This window comes from Macrotis lagotis, chromosome 6, assembly GCF_037893015.1.
Source record: "Macrotis lagotis isolate mMagLag1 chromosome 6, bilby.v1.9.chrom.fasta, whole genome shotgun sequence".
NCBI lineage: Eukaryota > Metazoa > Chordata > Mammalia > Peramelemorphia > Peramelidae > Macrotis > Macrotis lagotis.
The window spans coordinates 86,785,925-86,812,568 of NC_133663.1; the positions used below are offsets into that span (position 1 = coordinate 86,785,925).

Sequence of the window (26,644 nt, forward strand, 5' to 3'; positions counted from 1 at the left end):
AAATGATAGAACAAAAATTACTGATTACTGATGGGAAATTAGTTATCTTGGTTATCAAAATAAGGAAAGAGGTCTTAAGAGAGCACTTACATCCACTCTTAATGAAAGATACCTTGTCTGGATGAACTACATACATCCTTGAGTAGTCAAAGAACTCATAGATGTGACTGTTGATCCCTCTTAGTGGTAATCGAAAGAACATGGGGAATGGGAGACATATTATAAGACAAAAGAAGGACCAGATCCCATTTTTTAGGGAAGACATAATAGAACAGAGTGTGCAAACCTTATACCAGAGCGATTGATTCTAATTCTTAGAAAATTCCAGAATGGATCATTAAAGAGGTTGATGAACAATTCCAAAAAGAAGTCATGATTTGAGAGAGCCTGTGAAGTTTCATCAAGAAGAGTTAATGCCAAACTAACCTTTTTCCCTTTTCTTTCATAGTTAAATAGTTGGCACTTAATAAACACTATCCTCCTCCTCTTGATTAGAACTGTCCAAAAGTACTGCCCCAAGAGATGATGGGTTCTCCCTTCTTAGTCTTTAAGCAATAGATTGTTTTCTTGTTGGACCTGATGGCCATGGAGATCTCTTTCAATTTTCAAATTCTATGATTTGGGGATTATTTTTCATATGCCCTCTGTTGTTCATATATGAATCTTAGATTGCATGGATTCCAGGAATCCATGATACTTCAAATAAAAATAGAATTGTTTACCTTTCCTATTCAGTCAATTTCTCTGTTTTCCCCTTTAATTCTGGAAATGGAAAGCATCACTTCTCAGATTAATCTCAACCCTCCTCCTCTTTAAGTGTCTTCTCCATCTGATTCATTGTTTCCCAGAAGGGAAGGCAGAAGTATATCTCTGTGATATTAAATCAGTCTATTACCGAGAGAAAAAATTCAGCCAACCAACCAATTTTTAAAATCTAGTTGATGTCAAATGATTGGCTTGCCTGAAGTTTCTCCTTCTGACTTATATCACTGATTATTGAAGTGCTATATGTAGCATTTTGTTTTTAAATAGAAACTGAACCAAGGTATGGTGAGAGATAGAAACTCTTTTCCTTCAAACTTCTGTTTGACTGCAAAAGTAAGAAAGATGAAAAACTACTTCTCAGCTACTTACCAACTAGCTAATGAGAACTTAGATGTTTGCCACAAATAATCAGTAAGTCTATAGTTTATCTTCAAGAAAATTAAGTCTATTCTCCCATGAGGAAATTACTCACTTGAGAACATGAGAATTCATTACTAACTCCCATGCCTACTATCAAGTCCAGCCACACTCATGAGCAGAATAGACACCTCTTATATGGTACAATTAAGGGAAATAAAGGAAAGGGTCCCTACCCCAAAACGGTATCTCTCCTCAAACAGTTGATGCTTGAAATATCTCTAGAGCACAAAAGGTTTAAACTATAGATATGTCTTGGGAGGGTAGTATATTACATAAATTGGTAAAATGATCACAGAAGGGTCACAGATCAAAAACTGGAAAGGACCTCAGGGGTCACTAGTCTAAGCCCTTTATTTTATAAATGACAAATCTGGGATTCAGAGAATTTAAGTAACTAGCCCAGTCTCTCAAAGCTATCAAGTGGAGAAGTCAAGATTTGAGAGCAGGTCCAAAGCATTGATGTTCAACACACTTCCTTCTGTGCCACTCTTATAACAAATACTTTTAGTTTACAAACCACTTTATAGTCATTATTTCATTCCAACCCTGTGAGGTAGGCAGGAAAAAATGTTATTATCTTTTACTGTATAGGCAAGTCCAGAGTGATGACTGAACATGCCTAAAACTACATGGCTAATTTATGTCAGAAATAGTAATAGAAACTCCAAGTTCTGAGTCCTAATGCAGGGATTTTTCTATGGCAAAGATATTTCAAGTCTTATATCAGATCTAAATAATTGACAAGTAGTTTCTTTCTAAAGATTCTGATAGGTAGCAGGACCAGAAGTACCTGAAAGTAGAAAGAATGGAAGAATCCTCCAGAGAAATAAAAGGTAAAAGAGAGCCAGGTGTTTGGGGTTTGGATTTTAATTCACTCTTTTACCAAGGACTAACCCTGCATAGACTCAAAGAATCAAGATATTTGAACTTGAAGAGAATTTTTGAACTAATTCATCTAGCCCATTCCTTCCTTTTACAAATAAGGATATTGAGATACAGAGAAACAAAGTATCTGGTCCAAGAATACATATTTGCTTAGTAAAAGAGACAGAGCTACTTCCTCCATTTTATTATTTTACTATCTAGAGGAAATTATTTTAAGTCATGCCTGAACAAGAGAGCTATTTCTAAAGACAAGTTGCCCACAATGTGGTTTTGTCTACTCAATGAGGTTAGCTCATATAGTGGTCTTATTAGATAAATCTGAGTTCCTTAATGTAGAGATTTTTTTTGACCCAAAAGACATTTCCCTTCTGGAACAAGGTATCCATATAAAAATTATTTCACATGCACAAGTAATTTGTCTTATTATTCAACTTTAACTTAGTCAAGATAAGAATTATGAGTGTAAACTATTGTGATTGACTCCTCTTTCCAGTCTGTGCCCTTACAATATCTCCTCAAAAAAGTTACCAAGCTGATATTCATATATCATAGACATGATGATGTCTTCTTAAAAACTTTTATGGATCTCTGATGCCTCTAGATTAAAATTAAAATTCTCAGATTGTCTTTGAAAGTCTTTCACCATCTAGATTTAGGTCATCTTTTCATAAAGCTCTTCCAAATGCATTCTACATCTTGATCAAACAGGTCTACTTGTTCCTGGTACATAGCATTATATCTGTAACCTCTGAGCTCCTGTACATCCTGTTTCTCATTTTGAAATATTCTCCCTCCTCATTCCTATCTCTTGGAATCTCTATCTCCATTCTAGACTCAACTCCACTCTTCTCCTCCTTCTCCCCCACCCCACCACTCAATTTTCCTTTGGTTCCCAAATTTTTTAAAAACCACTTTTGGAGACTTGCTTTCTCTTGCCTTCTCTTCTTCCTCCTGCCCCACCCCGACCTTACCCTAGTGTCAGAGATGGAATTCCAACCTTCTCACTCAATCTAGCAAAGTTCTAAAGTCCTGCCCAAAATGCAAGTTACTGCCCTTACACATTTCTTTGATAATAATACTCATCTGTATACTCCTGTTTCCAGAGAAGCAGAAAAGCTCCTAATACAGGATTGTTCATATACTAAATGTTCAATAAATGCTTTAAATTGAATTGAATTGTCAACTTAGTTATTAGTTGTCCATATAAAGCCACTTTTCAATCAAAGATTTCCCAAACCAATCTATTAAAGATTGGAGTAGAAAGTGTAATAATAATCATAATCATAATAATCATAATCATAATGTTTTGTCCTCCATTTTTGAAGAAGACATCAATATTAAGAAGATGATACCATGACAAGCATGTGAACTGGGTTTGAGTGAGGGGGTGCTGTGCTAAGTCACCAACCTCATTTTCTCCTCCAGAGTCATCAGCGTCTAGTGGCCAGATATGAATCAGGGTAACTGGAAATGGTCAGTAAAAGCTGATAAAATGTTAAATTATACCTGGACACTTACATGCCTGGAAGTCCTTACATGCCTTACAATCCATAGAAGCATGGACTGTATACCCCATAAGGTTTTTGAAACAAAGTGTATTAGTCCCTAAGCATAGGTCCACTGCATAAGTAATTCTGTGGTTTTGATTATATAAAATGAAATTAGAGATCATCAAGAAGAATTCAATAAGCATGCAGAAAGAAAATTTAATATGACTTTAGAAAGGAATCAATACACATTAGGTTCAGATCATTTATACTGATATCAATTCTCTCTGACTTTATAAATTAAAATTACTTTTATTCAAAATTAAATATATTATATGAGAAACAGAAGAAAACAAAAGCTTTCTCTTCTCATAAGTTGCTCACACATGGGTATAAAAATATTAGAGTCTATCATAGACATAAACCTTCCTTCCTCTTGACCTCAGTTAAAGCTTAATTACATTATTGTAATCTCCTCAGTTCATTTATGCCTTTCTCCCATGATACTCTTTAACAATACTTTTCAGCATTCGTGTGAGGCTCAGTCATTCCAGAGAACAAACAGGCATTTTGTCCATTAACTTTGAGGAAGAATTTCATGCTCTTTGTCTTTAGGGGTTGAGCAAGGGAAGCACAAGTGACTTGTCTTATCCAGACATTTGCTCTAGAGTTCAGCATTATGAGGATTTGCCCAATCTTCTATGTAAAGCTCTGCCCTGAATCCATTAGCAGTCACCATTAAAGCACTTGGGCATCTTCTGAGTTTTAGAGACCAGGAAGAGTAATGTGTACCACCCATAATCTGAACTGCCACCCAGACTCATCTGGTTTCCCTAAAGTCATCTACCTTGAATTGTCTTTTTTTACAAGAAACACTTGTCCTAAAAAATATTTAATATATTTATAGATATAGATAGATGGATGGAGGGATGAATAGATAGATAGACAGACAGACAGACAAATAGAAAGAGACAGAGAGATAATATAGAGAGAGGGGAAAGGGAGGCAGGGAGGGAGGTAGGGAAGGATAGTTAGACAGACTGATAGATGAGAGAAAGAGAGAGAGAGAGAGAGAGATGCCTGATGGCCCAAGATAATTAAGTAACCCTGCTCTCTTCCCTCTTATTACACATACTTTTGGATAATTTCTTTTCTCACATTCTGCTAGAGGATTCTTGAAGATGAAAATTTTTTCAGATTTACTTACTTTATATGTATATAAAATAATATTTTGTCTGAAAACCCATTATACCATCAATAGCAACAACAACAAAAATAGCCATTAATTGAGGACCTTTTTGTGCAGGGTGCTATCAAAATTCCTGCAACTCAAATCACTCCTCTTCTAGATTGTCATTTGATGCAACTTAAGTATACAATACAATGTATTTTTCCTTTCTTGCTTATATACTTTGGCAATAGTAATAATAATTGTGGTTGTTATTATTATAGCAGGGAGAGTAGCTAGCATTTATAAAATATTTCATGGCTTGATTTGCAAACTGCTGTAAAGGTGTAATATAATATATATATATATATATATATATATATATATATATATATTATATATATATATATATATATATACACACACACACTGAGGCTCAAATAGACTTAAACCTATTTTTATCCTTCCAGACTCCATTTAAGCAATCCCCCCCCCATTTGAAATATAAGCTCTTAAGGGAAGGGACCGTTTTTCTTTTTGCTTCCTTGGCATTTGGGGAAATGGAATTGTTGACCAAACAAATCTCTCCCATCCTAGATTTGAGCAGTTAACACCTTTCCCACTATTGACACATTCATGGGCACATAGTAAGTGCTTTTTGACTTGACTTGACCTGACCCTCATTCAATTCAAGGCACCAACAATGTTCAATAGCATTGTTTTGGCAGTACAAAGATGAAACAAAAAAATGTGCTCATGAAATTTATATTCTACAAGTGAAATGCAATAATTATACATTAATGAGGAAATATAATTTGAGGAAGGAGAGGGCACATTATAAAACCAGATGCTGGAAAAACACTTTGTAAACATCAAAGCCCAATTCATATGACATTGGGCAAATAATTTTTCTACTTTGGGCCTCAATTTTCTCAACTGTAAATAAAGGGGATGAATTAGATGACTTTTAAGTTCTTTTTCCATTTCTAAATCTATGATAAATGTGAGCTGTTGATACCAAAGTAATTAAAGTCTGGAAGTTCAGAGGCACCATAATAATTGTTTATCCTTTTACTTGTCAAGTCATTGAGAAAATACAACTATCTAAGGCTGACGTGAAAAAAGAAATGCAGCTACACTTAATGTAATTTCAAATAATAATATTAAGAGATGCTGTGGCATAGTGGAAAGAGTACTTGAATTGGACCTGGGTGAAAATTCTAGCTTTGCTGTTTTCTACCTGTATGACTTTGGGCAAGTCACTTAATCTCTATGGGTCTCTTAACCTTTATCTGCTAAATATGGAGCTGGGACTAGATGGTTTATAAGGAATCTTACAGTTTCAAATGCATGATCCAGTGATTGGCTTAGCTTCCATGTCATTGTGCTCATTTATTTTTACAATGTGTGTGTGTCTTTATTTATGTATTTATGTATGTGTGTATATGTATAGATATAGATATCTATATATCGATATATAAAATAATCCTATGATCCTTTGTCTACTCCCAAATAAATATTGTCCTAAGATCTTATTCTGAGAGCCCCATTCCAAGACAGACCCTCCCTCTCCATGCTTATACATTTGGTTGCAAAGTTTAAAATACCTATTAAACATGTATGTTAACTAATTTTCCATTGTTAAGACAAATTTCCAGGGGCTAACACAAGTTAGTCTAATATTATTTGTTCCTTATTAGGGTAAACTCTGGAAGTTAACAAATATAGCTTAATTCTTATTTGGGGACAAAAACTCATTATATTTGTCTATAGATCTGTATGTTTGTATGTGCATGCATACCTGCATGTGTGTATATATGTAAATATATCTGTAGTTATATGAAATATAGGTTTTAGTGGGCTACAAAGTCAATGAACCAACACTGTGATATAGCAGCCAAAAAACTAATATAATCTTAGTCTACATTAATAGATACTTACTATTCAAAACAAAAAAAGTGATATTCCCACTTACTCTTCCCTTGACTTACTACATGTCAAGTATTGCAGTCTTTCCCTAAGTTCTTCCTTTCTTTAACACCCAGTGCTTTCCTCCTTCTCTTTCCAGCTCCCTCTAGTTTCCTGTTTTCCCACTCTAAAATGTAAGCTTCTTGAAGTCAGGGGGAATTTTCCTTTTTTGCTTGTCTTTGTATTCACATTATTTAGCAAGTGTTGAATCTGTGTTTGTAATGTTGCTCAATTGTATCTTATTTTTTGTGATCTCCCCCACCTTGGGGCTTTCTTGAAAAAAAAATACTGGAATGGCTTCCCATTCCCTCTCTAGTTCATATTTCAAATGAGGAAACTGAGGCAAATAGGGATAAGAGACTCAGTCACGGTCAGAGAGCTGGTAAATGTCTGAGGTCAGATTTGAACTCAGAAAGATTGATCTTCCTGATTCCAGATCTAGCCTGCTTTTTACTACACCATCTACCTACCTTTATGTTTGTTTTCCTGCCTCAAAGAAATACTGAGAAAACAGAAGCAGTAAGATGTGGCTAATTGGTTACATAGGACAAGAGGAAATGAGGCATAGAAGATAAGCTGCAATTATAAACCAGGCGATTGGAAGAACTGGGGTGCCTCCAGTAGAATGGGTTTTGGGGAGATGACGCTTCTGTTGTGGATGTGTTGAGTTTCAGTGCCTCCCAGTCATAAATAACAGAACCAAAATTTGAACTTCTTCTCATAATAAGTCTGATATCATTAGAATTATTATAAACTTAACTCGTGTCCTTTTAATATTTCTATTGTAAAAGATAATTACTTGCTACTTTAAATGAAGACTTGCACCAAAAATTATGATAAAGTGTTTGGTGAGGCAGGACAACTGCAACTTAATCCAAGAGCAAGGGCCTCAGGAAAACAAAAATAAACATTTTGTCTTTGTCCCTGGCGCCCCTCCATCATCATCCTCCATCCCCAGCTGTCTATTCTATGTTCCATTACCCCTTATTCTCAGCTATTAAAATTTCTCCTAAAATATAAATTAATAAAAAGTGTATATATATATATATATATATATATGTTATCCTCCCAAGTATATTGAAACCTAAAAAGCCTTCCAGCCTTGAACTAAATTAAATTTAATAGAATTAATATCTATTTATGTTATTCAAGCATATATTAATTGATAATAAATTAATAATGATGATAATAAATTTTAAAAGGCATAAGTTCAAGCAATAAATTGTTGTTGACAATAGATAAATAAGCATATGTTCCATGAGTAAATTTGTTAACTGATGTTACCTCTTTTTGGATATTGGCCTAAGTGTTGGTCTTGACTCATCCAAATATCTGGCACAAGTAAACAGAAATACTCCCATATAGGGTAATGCTTATTCTTACTTAAAAAAGGTATACCTCTTCCAAATTATCATAAGTAACATAGAAGTTAAACATTTCAAGAAATAAAAGAATTGTTTCCACATTCCACTTAGCATCTGCTTGGTTTCAATCCCATGGAACAAGAAAACCCTGGTGCTGGGTACCCCTCCCCTTTTATGTATTGACTCCTTTCTTGAGGGTAAGGTCTGACTTTCTTTTATTTATTGTATCCCAAGGACTTAGCACAATGCCTGATACATAAATGTTTATTGGATTGTATTCATTAGTCCTGCCCAGCAAACATCAATTCAGGAGATTAAAGAAATTAATAAATATCCAAGCCTCAAAAGATTGGACACTCTCTGAGAACAGGGACCATTTCATTTTTCTTTTTGTATCCTCAGGACCTAGCACAGTGGCCAGGACATATCAGATACTTAATAAATACTTTTTGAATTTCATCAAGCTTCCAAATTAAAGAAAAGAATTATTTCTTGACATCTATCCTAAATTTTTTTATTCATTCAACAAGTCCACAACATATAATGTGCAAGGAAATTTACTGAGAGATGTGAAAATATAAATGGGACTGTCTGTGTCTTCAACAAATTCACAAGCTAGAGGGGAGATAAGATGTGCACATGAATAACTTCAGTATAAAACATTACAAGTAACCTAGAAATTCAGAGGAAGAATGGATCTGTCCTAGACAGACTATCAGGAAAGGTTTTATGGAGGATTCAAAAAGAAAAATGAAATTACCCCTGCTCTCAAAGAGCTTCCAATATAGTGATACTTGAATAGTTATTAATTTCTTTAATCTCCTGAATTAATGTTTGCTGGGTAGGTCCAATGATATCTCAGCTAAAGCTCAGGTAAATATCATAGGGGAATAGTCATTCCAAATGGAGGGGAAAACATTATAAAGACAAAAAAATGAGAAAGTAGGGGTCCTATAGATTCTACAGAATTTAGAGGATACTGAAATGCTAGGCAAAACATTCTGGACTGTATTTAATAGGGTGTCACAAGACAAGGAAGCCTTTAAAAAAAACAGGAAAAATAACATGATCAAAGAGTTACTTTGGGAAGATTCATTTGCTAATAGTGTACAAAAATGAATGGAAGGTAGTTATGAGATAGCTACATGCAGGGAGACTATTTAGGAAGGTATTACAACAAGCCAGTCATGAGGTAATAATATCCTGATCTAGGATGGTCAAAGTAGGAATGGAAAGGAAGTAGTCATATTTTGAAACACTGAGGAGGTAGAATCAATAGAGCTTTCTTTGTGACTGAGTGAATATGAGTGAGGAAATTGAGTAAAGTGACAAAGATTCCAAGATCATATGAGTGGAGGGATGGCAGGAATGTCAACAGAAAAGGAAGAAGTTAGAAGGAACAGCAGATTTGCAATAGTCCGTTTTGAAAATAGACCCATAGAATTTTAGAGCTTGAAGGCATCCAGGTAGAATTTGAGGTCCTGGTCAGACATTTAGGTAGGAATATTCAATGGGCAAAAAAGGAGCTCAAAAAAAAGTTGGAGTGGAATTAGAGATTGGAGAATGGAAAGTTAATGTTTTGATGATCTGAATGTGAAATACCCACCATTCTCATTACTTTAGATCTATACTATTCAAACTATTGAAACATAATAACATGATGCAATGGTGTTGGCATTCTGACCAAATTTAACTTCATTCAAAATGTTAAACAAATCAAAACCAAGTGAACTGTGAATCAACTCTCTTAATTATCTGGTCTGCAATTTCCCTTAGGCCAGACAAGCAAATAAAGCAGAAAAATATGACAGAAATTATACTGATGTGTTCAAATATACTTCCTACCATGAATGTCATTTAACCTCCCTGGGTCTCAGTTTCCTCATCTGTGAAATGAGGACATGGCATTAGATGGACTTCCCTCCAAATTCAGAAGTATGATCAAATGATCCTATTAAATAGCCTCCAAAGAATGCACCTATCAAACTCCAAGGAACTCCTTTTAAAGGGTTCCTTAAAAACCTTCTATTCCTAAAAATTCTATTTCTGTTATAGTTTATACTCCAAAGAATAGACTCCCCAGGTCTAAATCCTGCCACATACAGGAATACATACATACATACACACACATACACACACACACATACACACACACACACACAGAAATTATGACAATTCATTCAACAGAGGCACTTCTAAGCTTTACTGTACATTTTGATGAAGCATATTTTGTGAATCTAATGCCCATGGCTTTTGATTTACTGTAATTAAGTTCTGCAAATTGATCTGTTGTGACCTGTTTCCTTAACCATAAAGCAGAATTTTTTTTTCTCATGCAACATACTTGCCCTCAGGTCAACCATAATAAGCTCCCTTAGCTCTCTTTGTCTTTACAACTCTCCCTTTCTTCTTCTCATGAGTCTCAGAGGAAGAACCTTTTCCCTACTCTAATGTCAATCCCCTCCATCTGTACCCTCCCTGACTACTCTCTCCTTTTTGAAACTTTTCTCTCTTGGTTTTGGTAATAATACCCTGTAATTATTATCCTCTTCCCTTTCCATCATTTCTTTTCTGTTTCCCTCACTTGTTTTTCTGTTTCCTCCTCCTTGGCTCCTCCCTGGATTATAGCTGTTTTTCAATGTTCAGTCTTCAGACTTAGCTTACCTCTCACATTCTCTCACATTTTTAATGTAATCCATGACTTCTGCAATTCCTTCTACCAATGACTTCCAAATCTACAATTGGTTCAGACCTTTAGGCCTAGATATCCATCTGTCAACATTTCCAATAGGATGTCTTTTCATCCCTTCAAACACTATATCTCCTTAGCAAGCTCATCAATTGTTCCTCCAACCTGTCCCTCTATAATTTTATCTTCTGAAAACCCTGAAGACATTTGTGATCCCTCCTTATCCTTCCCCCTCAATTCCTATTATATCTACCTTTGCAATAGCTCTTTAATTCATCCCTTTTCATTCCCATGTCAGCCATCTTAGTCCTAATCAACTTCACTCCTTCTACTATTGCTGCCTCTAGATGATTAGGGCTAAAATGCACACAGGAATAAAAAGGGTTTGAGTCTCAGCTCCCATACTTCCTGTATCTATGACAAAGCACTTAATTTTTTTCAACTTAACTTTCCTCATTTATAAATTAAAGAAAATAATAATTGAACTAAATACTACACAGGATTATTATAAAGAAAGTACTTTATGAATCTTAAAGTACAATATTCTTACTACTATTTCACATCTGGATTTCTATAGTGTTGACTAAGTAGTATCCCTGTATCCAATATGAGTCCATTCTATACTACATTGCCATAATTAATCTTCCTGAAGGACCAATGTGTCACATCCATGTTCAAAAACTTTCAGTGGGTTCCCATTGATTACAGATTAAAGTCTGACTTTAAAGTCAGTGTTCTATAAATAACCAATCATGTCCAAAAACTCACCAACATAAACTCACCATTCCATTTTCTACTCCTACCAGATTGACTCCTCCCTATGGCAAAAGGATATTGGCCTCATTCTCCCTTTCATTCTTATGCTCATACTGTTTCTAGACATCCCTCCTTGATGACTACTTAAATCCTATGTCAAGATTCAGTGGAGCACATTCAGGCCAGAACACCCTGATTCATGTTCATCTCTCTTTAAACTGCTAAGGCAGAGCCATGGACTTTGATTTGCAATCATGTAACTTTTAATGGTCTTCTAGCAGCTAGATAGTGCAATGAATAAAGTCCCCAGACTGAACTCTTTCTGCATTCAAATCTGGTCTCACTCACTAGCCTTGCAACACTGGGCAAGTGGCTAACCTCATTTGCCTAGGTTCCTCATCAGCAAATTAAGCTTAAGAATAAAATGGCAGATCATTCAAGTTTGAAAACATTTCAGTTGTTAACTCAATATATGCCTTATTATTAGCAATGAAATTGTAAGATCTTTGAGGAAAGCAACTATCACTTTGAGACAATATGACATTGCAAATAGAATGCCAGACTCAATTAGGTCCTGGATTTAGTCCTAGGCTTTGATAGCTGTGTCTCTATGGGTGAACAAACCACTCAGCCTCCCTAAGTCTCAGTTTTCTCATCTATCCAATGGGATAGTAAAACTATCAGCACATCACAAGGCTATTGTGGATCTCAAATAAGGAAATTTATATAGAGTGTTATTATTATTATGTTTTCTATTTCTTGTAGCAAAATGTTGAGTGAATAATAATTATTGTATATAATAATAAGTAATATGTATATAGTGCTTACTATAGTGCTAAGAGTTTTGTTCTCATTTGATCTTCACACTAGCCTTGGGAGATGGGTACTATTTTTTCCATTTTATAGATGAGCAAACAGGCAAACAGAGATTAAGTGATTTGCCCAAAGTCACACGGCTATTGCTAAATTTGAACTCAGATCTTTCTGACTCTAAGTTCAGCACTTTATCCACTGTATTATCTAGCTATGCTAAGTAGTCATAGGCAATGAATACTTTATTGAACAAAAATACAATTTTTTGAGGTCATGTCAACAATTAAAATAAAAAAATTGTGTAAATAAATTCATTAGTTCAGAGAAAAGAGAAATGGTTTTAACAGAAGATTTAGAAAGGAAGAGAGTGGTCATTAAGAGATAACAAGAGTTTATCAAAAACAAGTTTCCAGACCAACCTATTTCCTTTTTTACAATATTGCAAAGATGGTAAGTAAGGGAAATGTCCTAGACATTGTAAGCCTGTATTTTGTAAAGCTTTTGACATTGTTTGCCATGATGGATATTACCATGTGGAAATAATCATATTGAGACTTCCATAGGATTATAGATTTAGAGCTGAAAATTACCATGGAAGTCATTTTATAGATAAGGAACCCAAGGTACAGAGAGATTAAGGTTCTTACCCAGGATCACACAGTTATTAAATATATGACGTTGGGCTTGAACATGGGTCTTCCTGATTCCAAGCCACCTAACTTTCTTTTTTGGCCCCTTCTGTTGCTAGCACTCTCTTCTTTCTCAAATTACCTTTCATCTATTTATTTGTGTATGTGTTTTACTCACCAGTAGAATGTAAGCTCCCTGGAGCTAGAAACTATTTGTCTTTATAACCCCAGAGCATAGAACAGGACCTCTTAAACTAGGTACTTGATAAATATTTGTTGTATCATTCCTGCTGAGCTGGAAAGAAATGGAGAAATGTTTGCAGGATGATAAGTGGGGTTCAGAATCAGTTGAATGAACATAACTAAACACTAGTAATTATTAGATTAATGTCAAGAAAGACAGAACTCTTTAAGGGAATACTACTTAGAGGTTTGGTAGTCATTCACATTATATTCAATGTTTTAACCATTTTTTACAGTGTTTGAAGGAATTGATAGAATGTTTAACAAGTTTGCTGATGACATAAAGTTAATATATTAGATAAAAGAACCAGAATCCAAAAAACTTTCAACAGGCTAAAAGAATAAACCAAATCTAATAAACTTTTCAACTCTAAGTGTAAATTCCTACACTTGTGTTTGCAAAAAGTCAACTTTTTGAGTACAGTATGGAAGAGAGGTAACCAAATACTGTTTGTGTTTTTTTAAAAAAATGTTGGAGGGAGGACTTTTTAGCAGACTATAAATTCAATTTGAGTCAATAATATGACATGGCATCCAAAAAAAGCATTATCAAAAGATGAATAAAAAGAACATGGCACCCAAAATAAAGGAGTCCTGCTGGATTTTTCCATATCTGGAAAATTGTTTTGATTTCTGAATGCTATGCATTAAGAAGGTTGTAATGATTGTAGTGACAAAGTGTAAGGGGTCTAGAAATGAAAAAATAAGATGATTAGGAGATGTGGAAACCAAATCACAGAAGGAACAATTGAAGGAAATAGGAATGGCTTACCTGGAAAAGTTCTCCAGGTCATACTTAAGAGTAACATAATTATCCTCAAATATTTAAAGTTGTCACATGATGACCATTTTTGTATGACCCAAATGGCAAAATTTAGAGCCATGAGTGAAAGATTCAGAAAGATAGAATTTGGCTCAATGTGATGATGATGATGATGATGATGATGATGATGATGATGATAAATTCTGACAATTAGAACTATTCACACATAGAATGGCCTGTCTAATGTTGGAGGTCTTCAAGCAGAGGCTAAATGGTTGCTTCTCCAGAATCTAGTAGCAGGTATTGTATTATAGTAGGTTGTATTGAAGAACCCCTAATGATTTTCCCAGTCTATATGCCATGACTTTTTAATCTGAGTTTCATAAATGTCTTTGTTTTATCTAACAGCTGTATTTCAATATAAATGGCTCTCTTCATATTCCTATGTATACAATTTTATGCATTTAAATCTGAGAAGATTCCATAGTCTTCATCAAACTACCACAGGGATCTGTGACATAAAAACATGCTAAGAAACCTTGCTCTCTACTGAGCCTTGAAGGATATATAAGATTTGCATAAGCAGAAATGAGGATAGAGGGAATGACACATAATGGTCAATGCTAGAAAAGATGAATATAAGAGACTGGAAAAAAATATATGTGATCTAAACTATAGAATATCAAGATCAAAGGAGACTGGCTTGCCTAGAGTAGAAGGATTTTGTAGAAGGAGGAAAAATGAGATATCATTGGACAGGAAAGGATTACAGGAAATCATTACAACCTTAACATTTTTGGCATCATCAGGAAAATATTGAAATCACTTCCTTATTACTAGAATCATGGGGTTATACTACTGTACATATTACCCCAAAGAGGTCAATGACAGAAATAAAAGTTCTATATATAATAAAATATGCATAGTAAAAACTGTCATAGTAACCAATAACTGGAAATAAAATGGTTGCCAACCATTGAGGAATGACTAAGAAAAATGTAATGGAATGTAATTGAATCATTAAATTGACAAAAATTAGGAATTCAGATAATCATAGAAGACTTGCATGAAGTGATTCAGAGTAACAAAAATAGAACTCAGAAAATTAATATTATGACTACAACAATGTAAATGAAAACAATACTGAAAAAACTAATCCCAGATAAATTTCCATGAGTGACCTTTGTTGCATAGGCTACAAGTAAGGAATGCAACATGCATTTTTCAGGTTTGGTTGCTTATGCTGAACTTTTTTTCTTTGTCAGAGGTAGAGAAGGAGGCGAGGGCAGAATATATCAGAAAATTTCTGAAATGTAAAAATGACAGTGATAAAAAGTGATGGCAAAACAATAAAATAAAATTAGGAAGTCATACTAGATGATCACTAGAGTCCTTTCCATACTTGAAACTCTACGATTCTTTGGTCCTAAAATAAATACTTCTAGAAAAGGTTAGCTTTCATTTTTTTCCTTCTCCCCACTTCTTTTTCTCTTCCTCCTCATTTTTCTTCTTCCTTCTCTTCATTTTCCCCTTCCCCCAATAAACTTTTCTTCTTCCTTCTTTTCCTTCTTTGTTTTCATTTTCTCTTTGTTCCAATAAAAGAGAAAACCACGGAGGAATTTCCTTGATAGCAATGAACTTGGTGCTATACCCTTCACAATCCCTTCTAATTCTTAATCTGTGATCCAAAGGAACACAAGAACCAAGCCCAGAACCTTGAAAGGAAGTTCTACAATTAAGTCAACAGTGAGGTGAAGAAGCGTTGGAAACCAGAGGATCCTATTTGTCCTTCATCGATCATTTTCTAACTTTGGAGAGTAACCAAAATAAAGGGTGACTGGAATCTTTGGAGAAACAGTAGCTTTCTCTGCTACCACTCTTTCCTCTTATATTATGTGGTCAGGCACTCAGAACAGACCCACAGGCATTTTATCTCCTCCTGGTCTAAGATTAGAAATGCTGGAACTGAATTGTCCCTCACTAGCAACAATTAAATAAATGGTCCATCCCATGTCGAATTCAGTTACAATTCAGTTCCTTCACTTAATCAGGTTGTCAGATATGACACAACAATGAAAAAAACACATTCTTTTACCTTCTAAACCAAAGGAAAACATTACTCATGCAGAATTATACAAGGGAATCTACATCATAGTTAGGCAGTGGCTCATAAAGGAAATTCAATTCCCGTAACTGTGCTAACCTTGCATACTGAACCAATTATGTCTGAATCTACCCCTACACTGTAGTTACTGATAGCATCTGTACCTTAGAAGATATTGTTCAAGCAAGCAGTAATATCTCCAGGTGAAGTTACTACTCAACTGTTTGTTCTACCATCATGAATAGTCCCCAGGTAAGCAAAAACAACGAGGACCTAAATTCAAATCTTCTCTCAGACACTTACTAGTTGTATGACCCTGTTGCAAGCTATGTAGCCCTGATTGCTCCCAAAAAAAGATTTTTAAAAAAAAAGTCATCAACACAACTTTCCTGTAAGCTCATGAACCTCAGGTGATGATCAAGATGATAACAATGATGATGAGGATGATGAAGTAGAAAAAATTTATTATCGGAAGGAAGGAAGAAAAATAACCACCACCACTTTATAGCTAAACATTCAGCTGAGAAAAAGAAAATATATAAATTCCCATGGTACACGTGCAGACCTAATTAGAAAATATATGTGATCTAAGCTATGGAATATCAAGGCCTATGAAATATCTAAAGCCATACAGAGTATAAGCAATTTAGCCATTTGTGTTTATTTTCATCACACCAACCTCTGATGTAGTATACTGCAGGGATTCAATTGCATTTACCCTAGCTCCAGGAACAGCTATCCTGCAGAGTATTTGAGACAGAAAATGGAGTAGATTCATAGAATACCACATTATATGGCTTACCAAAGTACCAGATGAAAATTAATGAAAAGATTAATAGTCAACTGGCACATTAGAAAAGAAGCAAGATATTTAAAAAAAAAAAACATTTTGCCTCGGGGCCAAGTCCTATCTCTGCTATTTATTGGCTATGTGAATCTGAACAGGTCCAAACCTCAGTTTCCTTATATTAGCCATATCTCTAATAAGATCATGGTTGTGAAGAGTGTTTTATAAACTGTAAAGGATAATAGAAAATTCATTTGTTGTAGAAGTCAAATGGTCAGTCACATTGAAAGAAAAGAAACTAAAATCCTACTATTCTGTTCCTAGAATAAAAGCCATGTTTTGCATAAATATTCTTTAGACATTTAAAAATCTAGGCAGGTATATATATATATACATATATATATATATATATATGTATATATATATATATATATATCATTGTCCACTCTTGGTACCCATTACCCATTGGCAAAATGGGTTACATCATAATCACAAATAAAACATTCAGTTCTATATATGGCCCTTGACAAGTTTTTGCTAGGCTATGAGATCCAGAAAAGCTAAAAGGTTAGTCAGCCATGATCTAGAGGAAGGCTATCAACATATAGGATAGATCTACCTTGAAGCACTTAAGGTAAGCCATAAGGATAAGCCAGGAATGTTTAACTGCCTGAATGAGTGTGACTGAGCCCTCCCTCCCATCAATGAGATCACAGACTTCAAATTAATTAGTCATCCACTTTTTCTAATAAAAGGGGAGGAGCATGTATCTGGTATACCAAGCCAAAGAAATGGTTCTCTAAAAGAACTTATTCACTTATTTCTGCTATGTTTGATGTCAAGAACAAAACAAATTCTCCAAACAAAAAGCATGTAGCGTTTTAAAAGTTGGGAAATGGAGAGAATATTGAATATATTTTTCTAAAATCCAGACACACATATAGGTACTGGTCCAAGGTTGCCATATCCTTTTCTAAGAAGAATGGTAACCCCGGGCATAAACATTGCCAGCTAAATTTTCTTGGATTTTTTTTTATGTCTTAAGGAAGACTAAAATGGATTATTTAATTTTTCTATCAACTTGATGTTTTTCTTCAATCAAATCAGTAACTTTATTTTATTCAGGTACAATAAAATGATTATTCAGGTACAATAAAAATGATAGCCCTAAAATGTAATTTTTTAAGCGATGTTAAAAACAAAACAAAACCCTTTTTAGTAATCCAATGTCTTCATGTGTTCTTTTTTATCACTTTTGCTCATTTCACAAGTCACATTAAGAAGGAATAATCATGTCTACAAGAGACAAGTCATAGTAGATAGAGGACCAGCCTTAGGGTTATTAAGACTCATATTCAAGTACTATCTGACTCCACTAATTCTGTAGCCATTGGTAAGTTATTCCACTTTTTCAGATCTGTTACTTATCTGTGTGAGTAGAACGAGTTTCAACACTAGGAGGAACCTACCCCAGTGAAATCATAAACTCATTCCTCCCCATCTATCTATATCTCATAAAAAAGTAATGTGATCTATATATACAACAAAAAAATTCCAGCATGATTAATCTCAATTACAGCTTCATGATTATAATAGTTCTATGCTCTTAAAACCAACTAGAAATACTAAAAAGGAAAGTTTATTATTAGTATACAAGTGAGTGGATCAAGAGTGAGGTACTAGAGATTTTTTTCTTAGTATAAAATGATTTTCATAGAAATTGAAGTCAGATAATAAATTCACTCCTATAATAATTCTTAATTCAAAATAAATAATTAAAAATGGTGATTAGTTCCATAATCATTAACAATGAGCGCTTTTAAAATTTACTCTTTTAAACAGGAAACACATTTTTAGTGGTTTTATAATGTGCTATGGTATAAATAAATGCAATTTCTTAGGTAGTGTCTATAAAATAACAAAAATATCTGACTAGTTCTCTCAATTCAATATAAAAATTGAATGTATTTAAATGGTTAAAATATAAATCAAATTATACATATTATTTAGACAAAACAGTTTATTGACTGCATTTTTCACTGTTGATCTTAACCTTTTGGCATCAAACTATATAACCTCATAGAACTCACAGACTGCTCTGTATCAGGTGAATTAATGCTGGGTAAGGACTCCCACAGGGCCATTAAAGTATCAAAGCAAAAATAAAAGCCTTTAAGTCAACTTGCTTCCCTGGTTTGTTTTAGGTTAAATGAAGATAATTTTCTAATTTTTGTGTCTTTTAAAAAAGAACCATTTAGAGTAATAGGGCTTCATGTAGGAAATAATTCCATTCTGATAGTTTATTTATTGAAGTTTGGGAAAGTAAACACTTGGAAAACAACTCAAGTACTGTTTTTATTGCCTCATAAGTTTTAGAGTTGCTTTACTGAAATATAGCCAACAATGGCCTTAAATTACAGTCTTGTAGTTTTACCACACATTATGTAAAGTCTCCTGTAACCAATCACATGTAATTGCCTCTTTATGTATCTGCTGACTTGATACTTTTCTAAGTGTTAGTTCTCATATTCCAAGTTATACAAAATCTCCTCTGGTGGCTTCCCACTAGACAAGTTAAATAATCACCTGTCTCTAGTTGGTTCATAATTTTAGCAATGAAATTTAGCAATTTGTGAGGAGGAAGTACAGAATTGGAATTGAGCCAACCTTTCTTTGCTAGGGAATACAAATTTTTCATAGGATCTCAAGAAACATGAAGAATTATAAGGATTGTGATTAAACCTTCACAGTATGCTTCACAAACTTTAATTCATGCTGTGGTCTAAAATAATGATAATATAGATGATAATGCTAGCATAATGATGACAACAATGACTTTGAAAAGAGCAACTTAAGGCATAGAAGAGAGGAGGTATCAACATATTACAAATTTTAAAAAACCCCTAAGGAGAACTAGAATCAAGAAGACCATTAATCCATAAAATGTCCTGTCAAAATAAAAGACTGGTCATATGATCAGAGTGAGGGTCAAACAATGTACATATAGTGCAAGAACTAGTGTTCTTGCAATATCAAGAGAATGGAAGAAAATCTCCTAGAATGTTGTGTAGTAACTCTATGGAAAATTGATAGAATTTGGACGAGTCTCACAGGATGGACAGGTATGGATATGTTTGCCATTTGAATCTTTGAAGGGAATGTCAAAATTAATGATATAGTTGCGTTTAAGTTTTTGCACAAAATTGATAACTGATATTTACATAATATTTTAGTTTGTAAATTACAACATATGTAATAAATATATATATACATACATACATATATATGTCATTCCTATTGCTGCAGACACTATTTACTGATATGCATTGCTGGTGTGGCTGCTATTTCTGATAGTCTTAGGGAGTAAATAAAGTCAGTTACTTGACCTCAAAGAATATCTTCAAAAATATATTCATAAACCTAGTTGTGTGACCTTGGTCAAGTCACTTAACCCTATCACCTTGCAAAAAGAAACAAAAAATATATTCATAGACAATCAATAGAGGAGAGAACAACTGGTAATTGACAAGAGGCTTTGAACCACTGGATTAGGATGAATTGGGTGTATATTGTACACTAACTGATTGATATTGTTTCTTTCTCTTTTTCTTTACATTTCTGAGGTCACTTATTTCTGCTATGTTTGATGGCCATCTTAGTAAAATTAAAACATTACCTTCACATGGGTTGTCTTTCAGTATTAAACAGCCATTCAATCACTAACAGTCACTTTTTTTAATTTTTAAGAGGATCCAGTCAATATTTATATAAAAAAATTGATGTTCAAGAAACTTTGATTATCCTGAGGTAGAAGATCAAAGACATGGCACAAATACTAATTTTCCAACAATTGTCGCTAGCATAAACTTTTTAAAAGAGTAACCACTTTGAAAACAAGGTAAGACTTCTCTTCCTCCCTTACCATCTTTTCTTTTCTAAGAAAGGAAATCCCCTTAGGAAGAAACTTGATTCTGAATATTAGAACTTTACAGTTTTGATGGGAATAGTGAAAAGAGTATTTATCATTGTGAGACCTCCATTAACAGTGTAAGATTCCCAAAAAAATGACTGGGAGTGCAATCTGATGCTATCTACTCTGGCAAAACAAGGTTATGAGGGATTTTTGTTTTTTGCTGGTGTCAGCAGGGGTTTTACACATGGTCTCAAATCTGTAGGACATTGCGACATTTTGTAAATGAGTGATTTTTTTGTGTGTGTCTATGAATCAAAAAGTGGTCATATATGAATGCAAATAGTAGAATTTGCCCATGCATGGGTTAGAAAATTACAACCTTCTAGTAGTCTAAAGAAATGCTATTTGAATAAAAAAATGGAGTTATGGCTGCATAGCAAATAAATAGGAGAAAGGGAAGGGGGGAGGAGGGAATAAAGATTTATCTAGTGCCACTCTGTGTCAGACAGCTTTTTATAAATATAAGTGAATTTTTTTTAAAAAGAGGGTGTTTAAGGGAAAGGCATTTACATTCATGTTTAACCCTCCAAAATAATTAATTTACTTTCAGCCCATGTTTAGTCAGTCTAATTATTGAATATAGAAATGGAAGAGAAGGGGAATAAAGACTGATAAGAGCCTACTATGTGTACATTGGTGCTTCTAACTTTGGCTGTGGGAAACTTGAACCAACTGCTACCTTCTAGGGCTTTGTGAAACATTATTTTACTCACATATATCTGAATCAATTAAATATAAATCATTATATAATAGGTTTGTAATATATTTACAGGGAGATGTTTCTTATTTTTTAAGAAAACTACTTTGGGATGGTAATAAAAGGAGGCAAGTAATTGGGGAGAAAAGAAGTTTAAACTGTAAGCATTTCTTCTTTTATCAGATACCTTCATCATCTGGGGAATTTGCCAGATTTATCTTAACAATAGAAATTATGATAAATTCTACCTTGTAATATTTTGCTTGAGTAAATTCCAATTTCAAATGTCAAAGGCAAGGGGAAGAGGAATGGAAATCCTGCTACAAGCTAAGTAAAATTTTCTTTTAAAATGAAATTATATTAACTGAGAAAGTTATGACAAGAATATTTTGGTCAGATATCATCCTCTACTCTAAGAATCAAAAAAGCTTTTTATCAACAATGTGTAATTAGAGATGATTATTCAAGTTTCTTAAGGCTGTGTAACCTAAAACTCAATAGAATTCTAGCCTTGTCACAACCACCAAAAGAAAAATGCACAGAATTCAAATCAAAATGCTTTACCTGTTACTTGAACTGAAGGGAAGAAGCTGAGGACCAGGAGTACCCTGAGGATCATGGTAGCGTTGAGCTGAAAGCTGTGGCCTCTTCTTCCTTCAAAGAGATAGGAGAAAGGTCAGTGAGTTGAGCAAGCCTACCTGGTGAAACCTCACTGGTTGTATCATTCACAGTCTCTGCTTTTGTTTCTTCAGAGTAAAAAGGATTCAACCACAGGCAGTTGTAGTAATATCTCAAACAGGAAGCTGTATTATTTTGATGATTTTAGCCTTTTTTTTTTTGCCTATTGCTTTTAAAAAGAACAACAGCCATAAGTGGAGAAAGATTTTTTATGTGCTCTTAAGTGGTTTCTGGTAATAATCATGAAAAGGGAGATGCTAGAGAATAAATAAAAAAATCAAAGATAGACACAGAAGACTCTGCTAGAACAGATATTCTTAATGTTTCTAGTATCATAAGCCCTTTAGGAATAAGAACCCCTGTACTAAAGGAAGAAGAAAGTAGTTAGTAAAAGCAAGGAAACATGACCTAGAAGGGAGAATTGGGATTTTCCACAGCAGAGAGAATATTCTAAGCAAGGCACCATGGTCCTGGAATAGAAAGATAAAACAAAAACCAATACTTACACTGCCAAGAAACATATTCAACTGGAGGTAGAGAATATGTATATATGTAGGTTGCTCAAGAATGGGGTAATTAGGGGGCAGCTTGGTGGCACAGTGGACAGAGCACCAGCCCTGGAGTCAGGAGGATCTGAGTTCAAATCTGGTCTCAGATACATAATAATTACTTGTCTAAGGTCCCACAGCTAGGTCCCCACTGCCTTGCAAAAACTGAAAGAAAAAAAAAAAAGAATGAGGTAATTAAATAGGATATATGATGATGAAAAGAGATTTTAAAAAATGGATCCAATGAGAAGTTAAAGGGCATAGAGTTGATTAGAAGAAAAGGTTAAAGTCCCAATTGATGGACAGTTAGTTTGAAGTGACTGTTGCCCATAAATTACTATTCTAGTAAGGGGGTTCAGTTCAAGATGAAGGAAGTAGCTGATAGTGATATAGCTCTCAACCTTCTAAATAGAAGGACCAGCTATAAGGATGCAGACATGAGAAGCCAAGGAAAAGGGAGTTTCTGAAATATTGTTCTTTCATTGAAGGTGTGGCAAAAAGATTCAGGCATTTTCTAATTCCTGAGCCAAGTTCATCATACCCAAATACCAGTATCATCTCCCTTAGAAAGTCCTAAGAAAGGACAGCTAGGTGGTGCAGTGGATAGAGCACTGGCCCTGGAGTCAGGAGGACCTGAGTTCAAATCCAGACTCAGACACTTAATAATTGCCTAGCTGTGTGACCTTGGGCAAGTCATTTTAAAGAATAATTATAAAAAAGGAAAGTCCTAAGAAAAAGATAAAAGTTTGCATAAACAGATAAAAGAATATATATAGATAATTGGATAGACAGATAGATGGATAGATTAGATAGATAGATAGATAGATAGATAGATAGATAGATAGATAGATAGATGAGAGAAAGTACTAAGAAAGACTAAGAAATCTCCCTTTTCCCACTGTGTCAAGAGATTAACAGGTTTATGGGAAAATAACTGCCTAGTCTTCCCTTCCTACATGTATCTATAGGGGATTTGGGGTGGGGCAGAGAGTAGATCAGACTCACAAACAGATCAGGAATTGGGGTTAGACTTGCCAGTGAATGGAGTGGGAAAGGCAGAGAGGCAGGGAGGACAACTGAACCAATGAAAGTATCAAGGACTCAGGGAGCAATAGGAAAAGCTCAGTAGTAACTTCATGTCCCTGTAACTTTAATAACTATCTTCAGACACATAAAGCCCTAATGAAGTCCCAAATTACTCTAATTCCAAAGCTGGAAGGGCAGTTACTCTTTACCTACAAATATAGAACATAGATTTAAAGCTAGATGGGGATCTGGCAGATTGTATAATCCAGTGGAAAGAATACTGTGTCTGGACTTTCTTGAAAAATCAAATCTGATGGAAAGGGAAATATTTCAACAGAGTTTATAGTAATTTGAAGAATAATTATGATAATCTTGCCTTCTATCACAACAATCTGTCCTCTTTCCCTGTTTCCCTCTTCCATTTCAAATTTCATCATCCTTCAAAACCCAACATAAATTTTCCTTTCTCAAATAACCATGTTTGCTCTTTCTGATTTTTTTCAATAATAGAAATTGCCAACCAAATATCAATCAATTACTCTTTGAGCTAGCTAGTCAATCAGTTAGTAACATTTAATTAAGGCCACCTACAATTTAATTTCTATAAATATTGTGGCATTTCATAACTTGCAGTCTCCATAACTTCATATTAATAGAAGCAACCACCTATTTCAGGGAGCTAACTGACTGAAACCAAGTGTAGCTACTATATAGTTTTTGAAGTTGGAGCCTATTTCTTAAGTAGAAAGAGATCCATAGTAGAGACATTGGGAGTACTAGAAGAGTACCATGTTCCTAATCAAAGGACTCAGGTTTGAGGGGCGGCTAGGTGACACAGTGGATAGAGCACCGTCCCTGGAGTCAGGAGTACCTGAGCTCAAATCCGGCCTCAGACACTTAATAATTACCTAGTAGTTGCAGCCCTGGGCAAGTCACTTAACCCCACTTGCCTTGCAACCCCGCCTCCCCCCCCAAAAAAACAAAGAACTCAGGTTTGGATCCTAGCTCTTCAGCATGCTGAAATCTTGTGACCGTAAGCAAGTCATTCAACTTCTCAGATTTCTGAACTGTTAGATGTGAAGTTTGTATAAGGTGAGCTCCCAGTCCCTTTCTAACTCTATGCTTATGACATTCTATGATTCTAAGAATTAGTAGTCATTGATTTACAGGTACATCCGATATTCAGCCTTCAACATGATAAACTAGAATCTCATAAATGCTCTTGCAAATTTCTCCCTTCTTTCTTCATAACAATACGTCTGCTTTTCTGCATACACAATTAAGAGGAAATGGCCAAACCACCCCAAACCCTGACATCATCCTGGAGGAACAAATCTAGCTCAGTCAAGGAGACTGTCTTATTAGCAAGAAAGATATCTTCATGATCAGAAATCTAGAGGTGGCTTCACGAAGGTAGGTCCAGCCGCCTGATATACTGACAACATAAAGGAAAAGACACTGAGGCCTCACCCTTCAGATTCTGAATAAGAACCTCCAATAGAACACGCTTTAAAGATAGCAGTAATCAGTTCTATTTCCAATAAAAGGAAGAAAATGAAGATGGATTGAGAGTATTAACTAACATTCTACTCCATAGAAGACCTCAGGAGAAGGGATGCCATGATAAGCACATGAATTGGATTTTAGTGAGAATTGTGCTAAGTCACCAGCTTCACTTTCTCCTCCAGGGCTATCTGGATCCAGTGGCCAGATATGAGTCAGGACGACTGAAGATGACCTTGGTTGCTGGTCAGTTGGGGGTTAAGTGACTTGCCCAAGGTCACACAGCTAGTGTCTGGGGCTAGATTCTAACTCCCATCCTCCTTGAGCCACTGGAGAGAGCACTGACCTTGGAGTCAGGAGGACAGGAGTTCTATCCAGCTGTGTGACCTTGGGCAAGTTACTTAACCCCGACTGTCCAACAACCAAGGTCATCTTCAGTCATCCTGATCCATATCTGGCCACTGGACCTAGATGACTTTGGAGGAGAAAGTGAGGGTAGTGACTTAGCATAGCCCCCCCATTCAGATCCAATTCATGTGCTTGTCATGGAATCACCTCCCTGCTGTCATTGTCTTCTTTGAGAATAAAGGATAAACATCACTATTCATAAAAGAAGATTGTCTCAGGGAAATATTTTGGACAAGTTTTCATTCAGCCAATGATTATTACTTTCCATTGCCCTGAAAGATCCAGTTGCTTACTCCACAGCTTTGAAATCACTACAAACTCTGTTTAAACATTCCCCTTTCCATCAGATCTGATTTTCCTATTAACTCTGGTTCAATGGAAAAGACCTCTAGTATCCCCTCTCTGATCATGACTGTTCCTCAGTGTTTTCCTAGCATAACTCTTCCCTGAAACCATGTTGATCATCCTTAATCACTGGCATACTTTGATGCCATTTCTGCTCAGGGGCTGAAAATTCAACAGGCAGAACAGCCTGGTCTGGGCAAGACCCATAAGCCCCAAAGAAAGGTTTTGTTTATCACCAGGAAAGAAAAGAGAAACATGATAGGCAACCAAAATTCAAAAATTCATTTAATCAATCTGGGAGCATTGATTTCCAAAAAGAAAAATGAGAAAATGGAACCCAAGGTCAGGCAAGATCCCAAAGAAGTAAGATCTTGAAGTATTTTAGTTCATAAAAGCAGTATGACCCCTCATTTTTTGAGGTCAGCTCTTTAATCTTTACTATATTATTAAACTATAATCAGTTCCCTGGCACTACCATTGCTCACTACATTGGAAATATTTGAGATACTATGATGGTAGACAGTGTAAGGGGACAAAAAATATCACAGAATTATAGGTAATTCCTGTGTCAGAAATGCCAAAGTATGGAAAGACCATATTACTTTGCAGGAGGGGGCAAAGGTAT

The 26,644-nt window shown here is 34.9% G+C and overlaps 1 protein-coding gene and 1 long non-coding RNA gene across 2 annotated transcripts in view; one reads left to right on the forward strand and one right to left on the reverse strand.

Moving 5' to 3' along the window:
• Window positions 1-26,644, reverse strand: part of CD28 (CD28 molecule) — a 70,785-nt gene that overhangs the window by 25,063 nt on the left and 19,078 nt on the right. Inside the window, exon 2 of the mRNA XM_074191574.1 lies at window positions 22,076-22,165. Coding sequence (XP_074047675.1) covers window positions 22,076-22,130 — 55 coding nt within the window. The 5' untranslated portion in view covers window positions 22,131-22,165. The remainder of the gene's footprint in view (window positions 1-22,075; window positions 22,166-26,644) is intronic.
• Window positions 19,882-24,787, forward strand: LOC141491040 (uncharacterized). The gene is made up of 3 exons (XR_012469439.1): window positions 19,882-19,963; window positions 20,589-20,739; window positions 21,695-24,787. It is a non-coding gene; the product is annotated as an uncharacterized LOC141491040 (long non-coding RNA).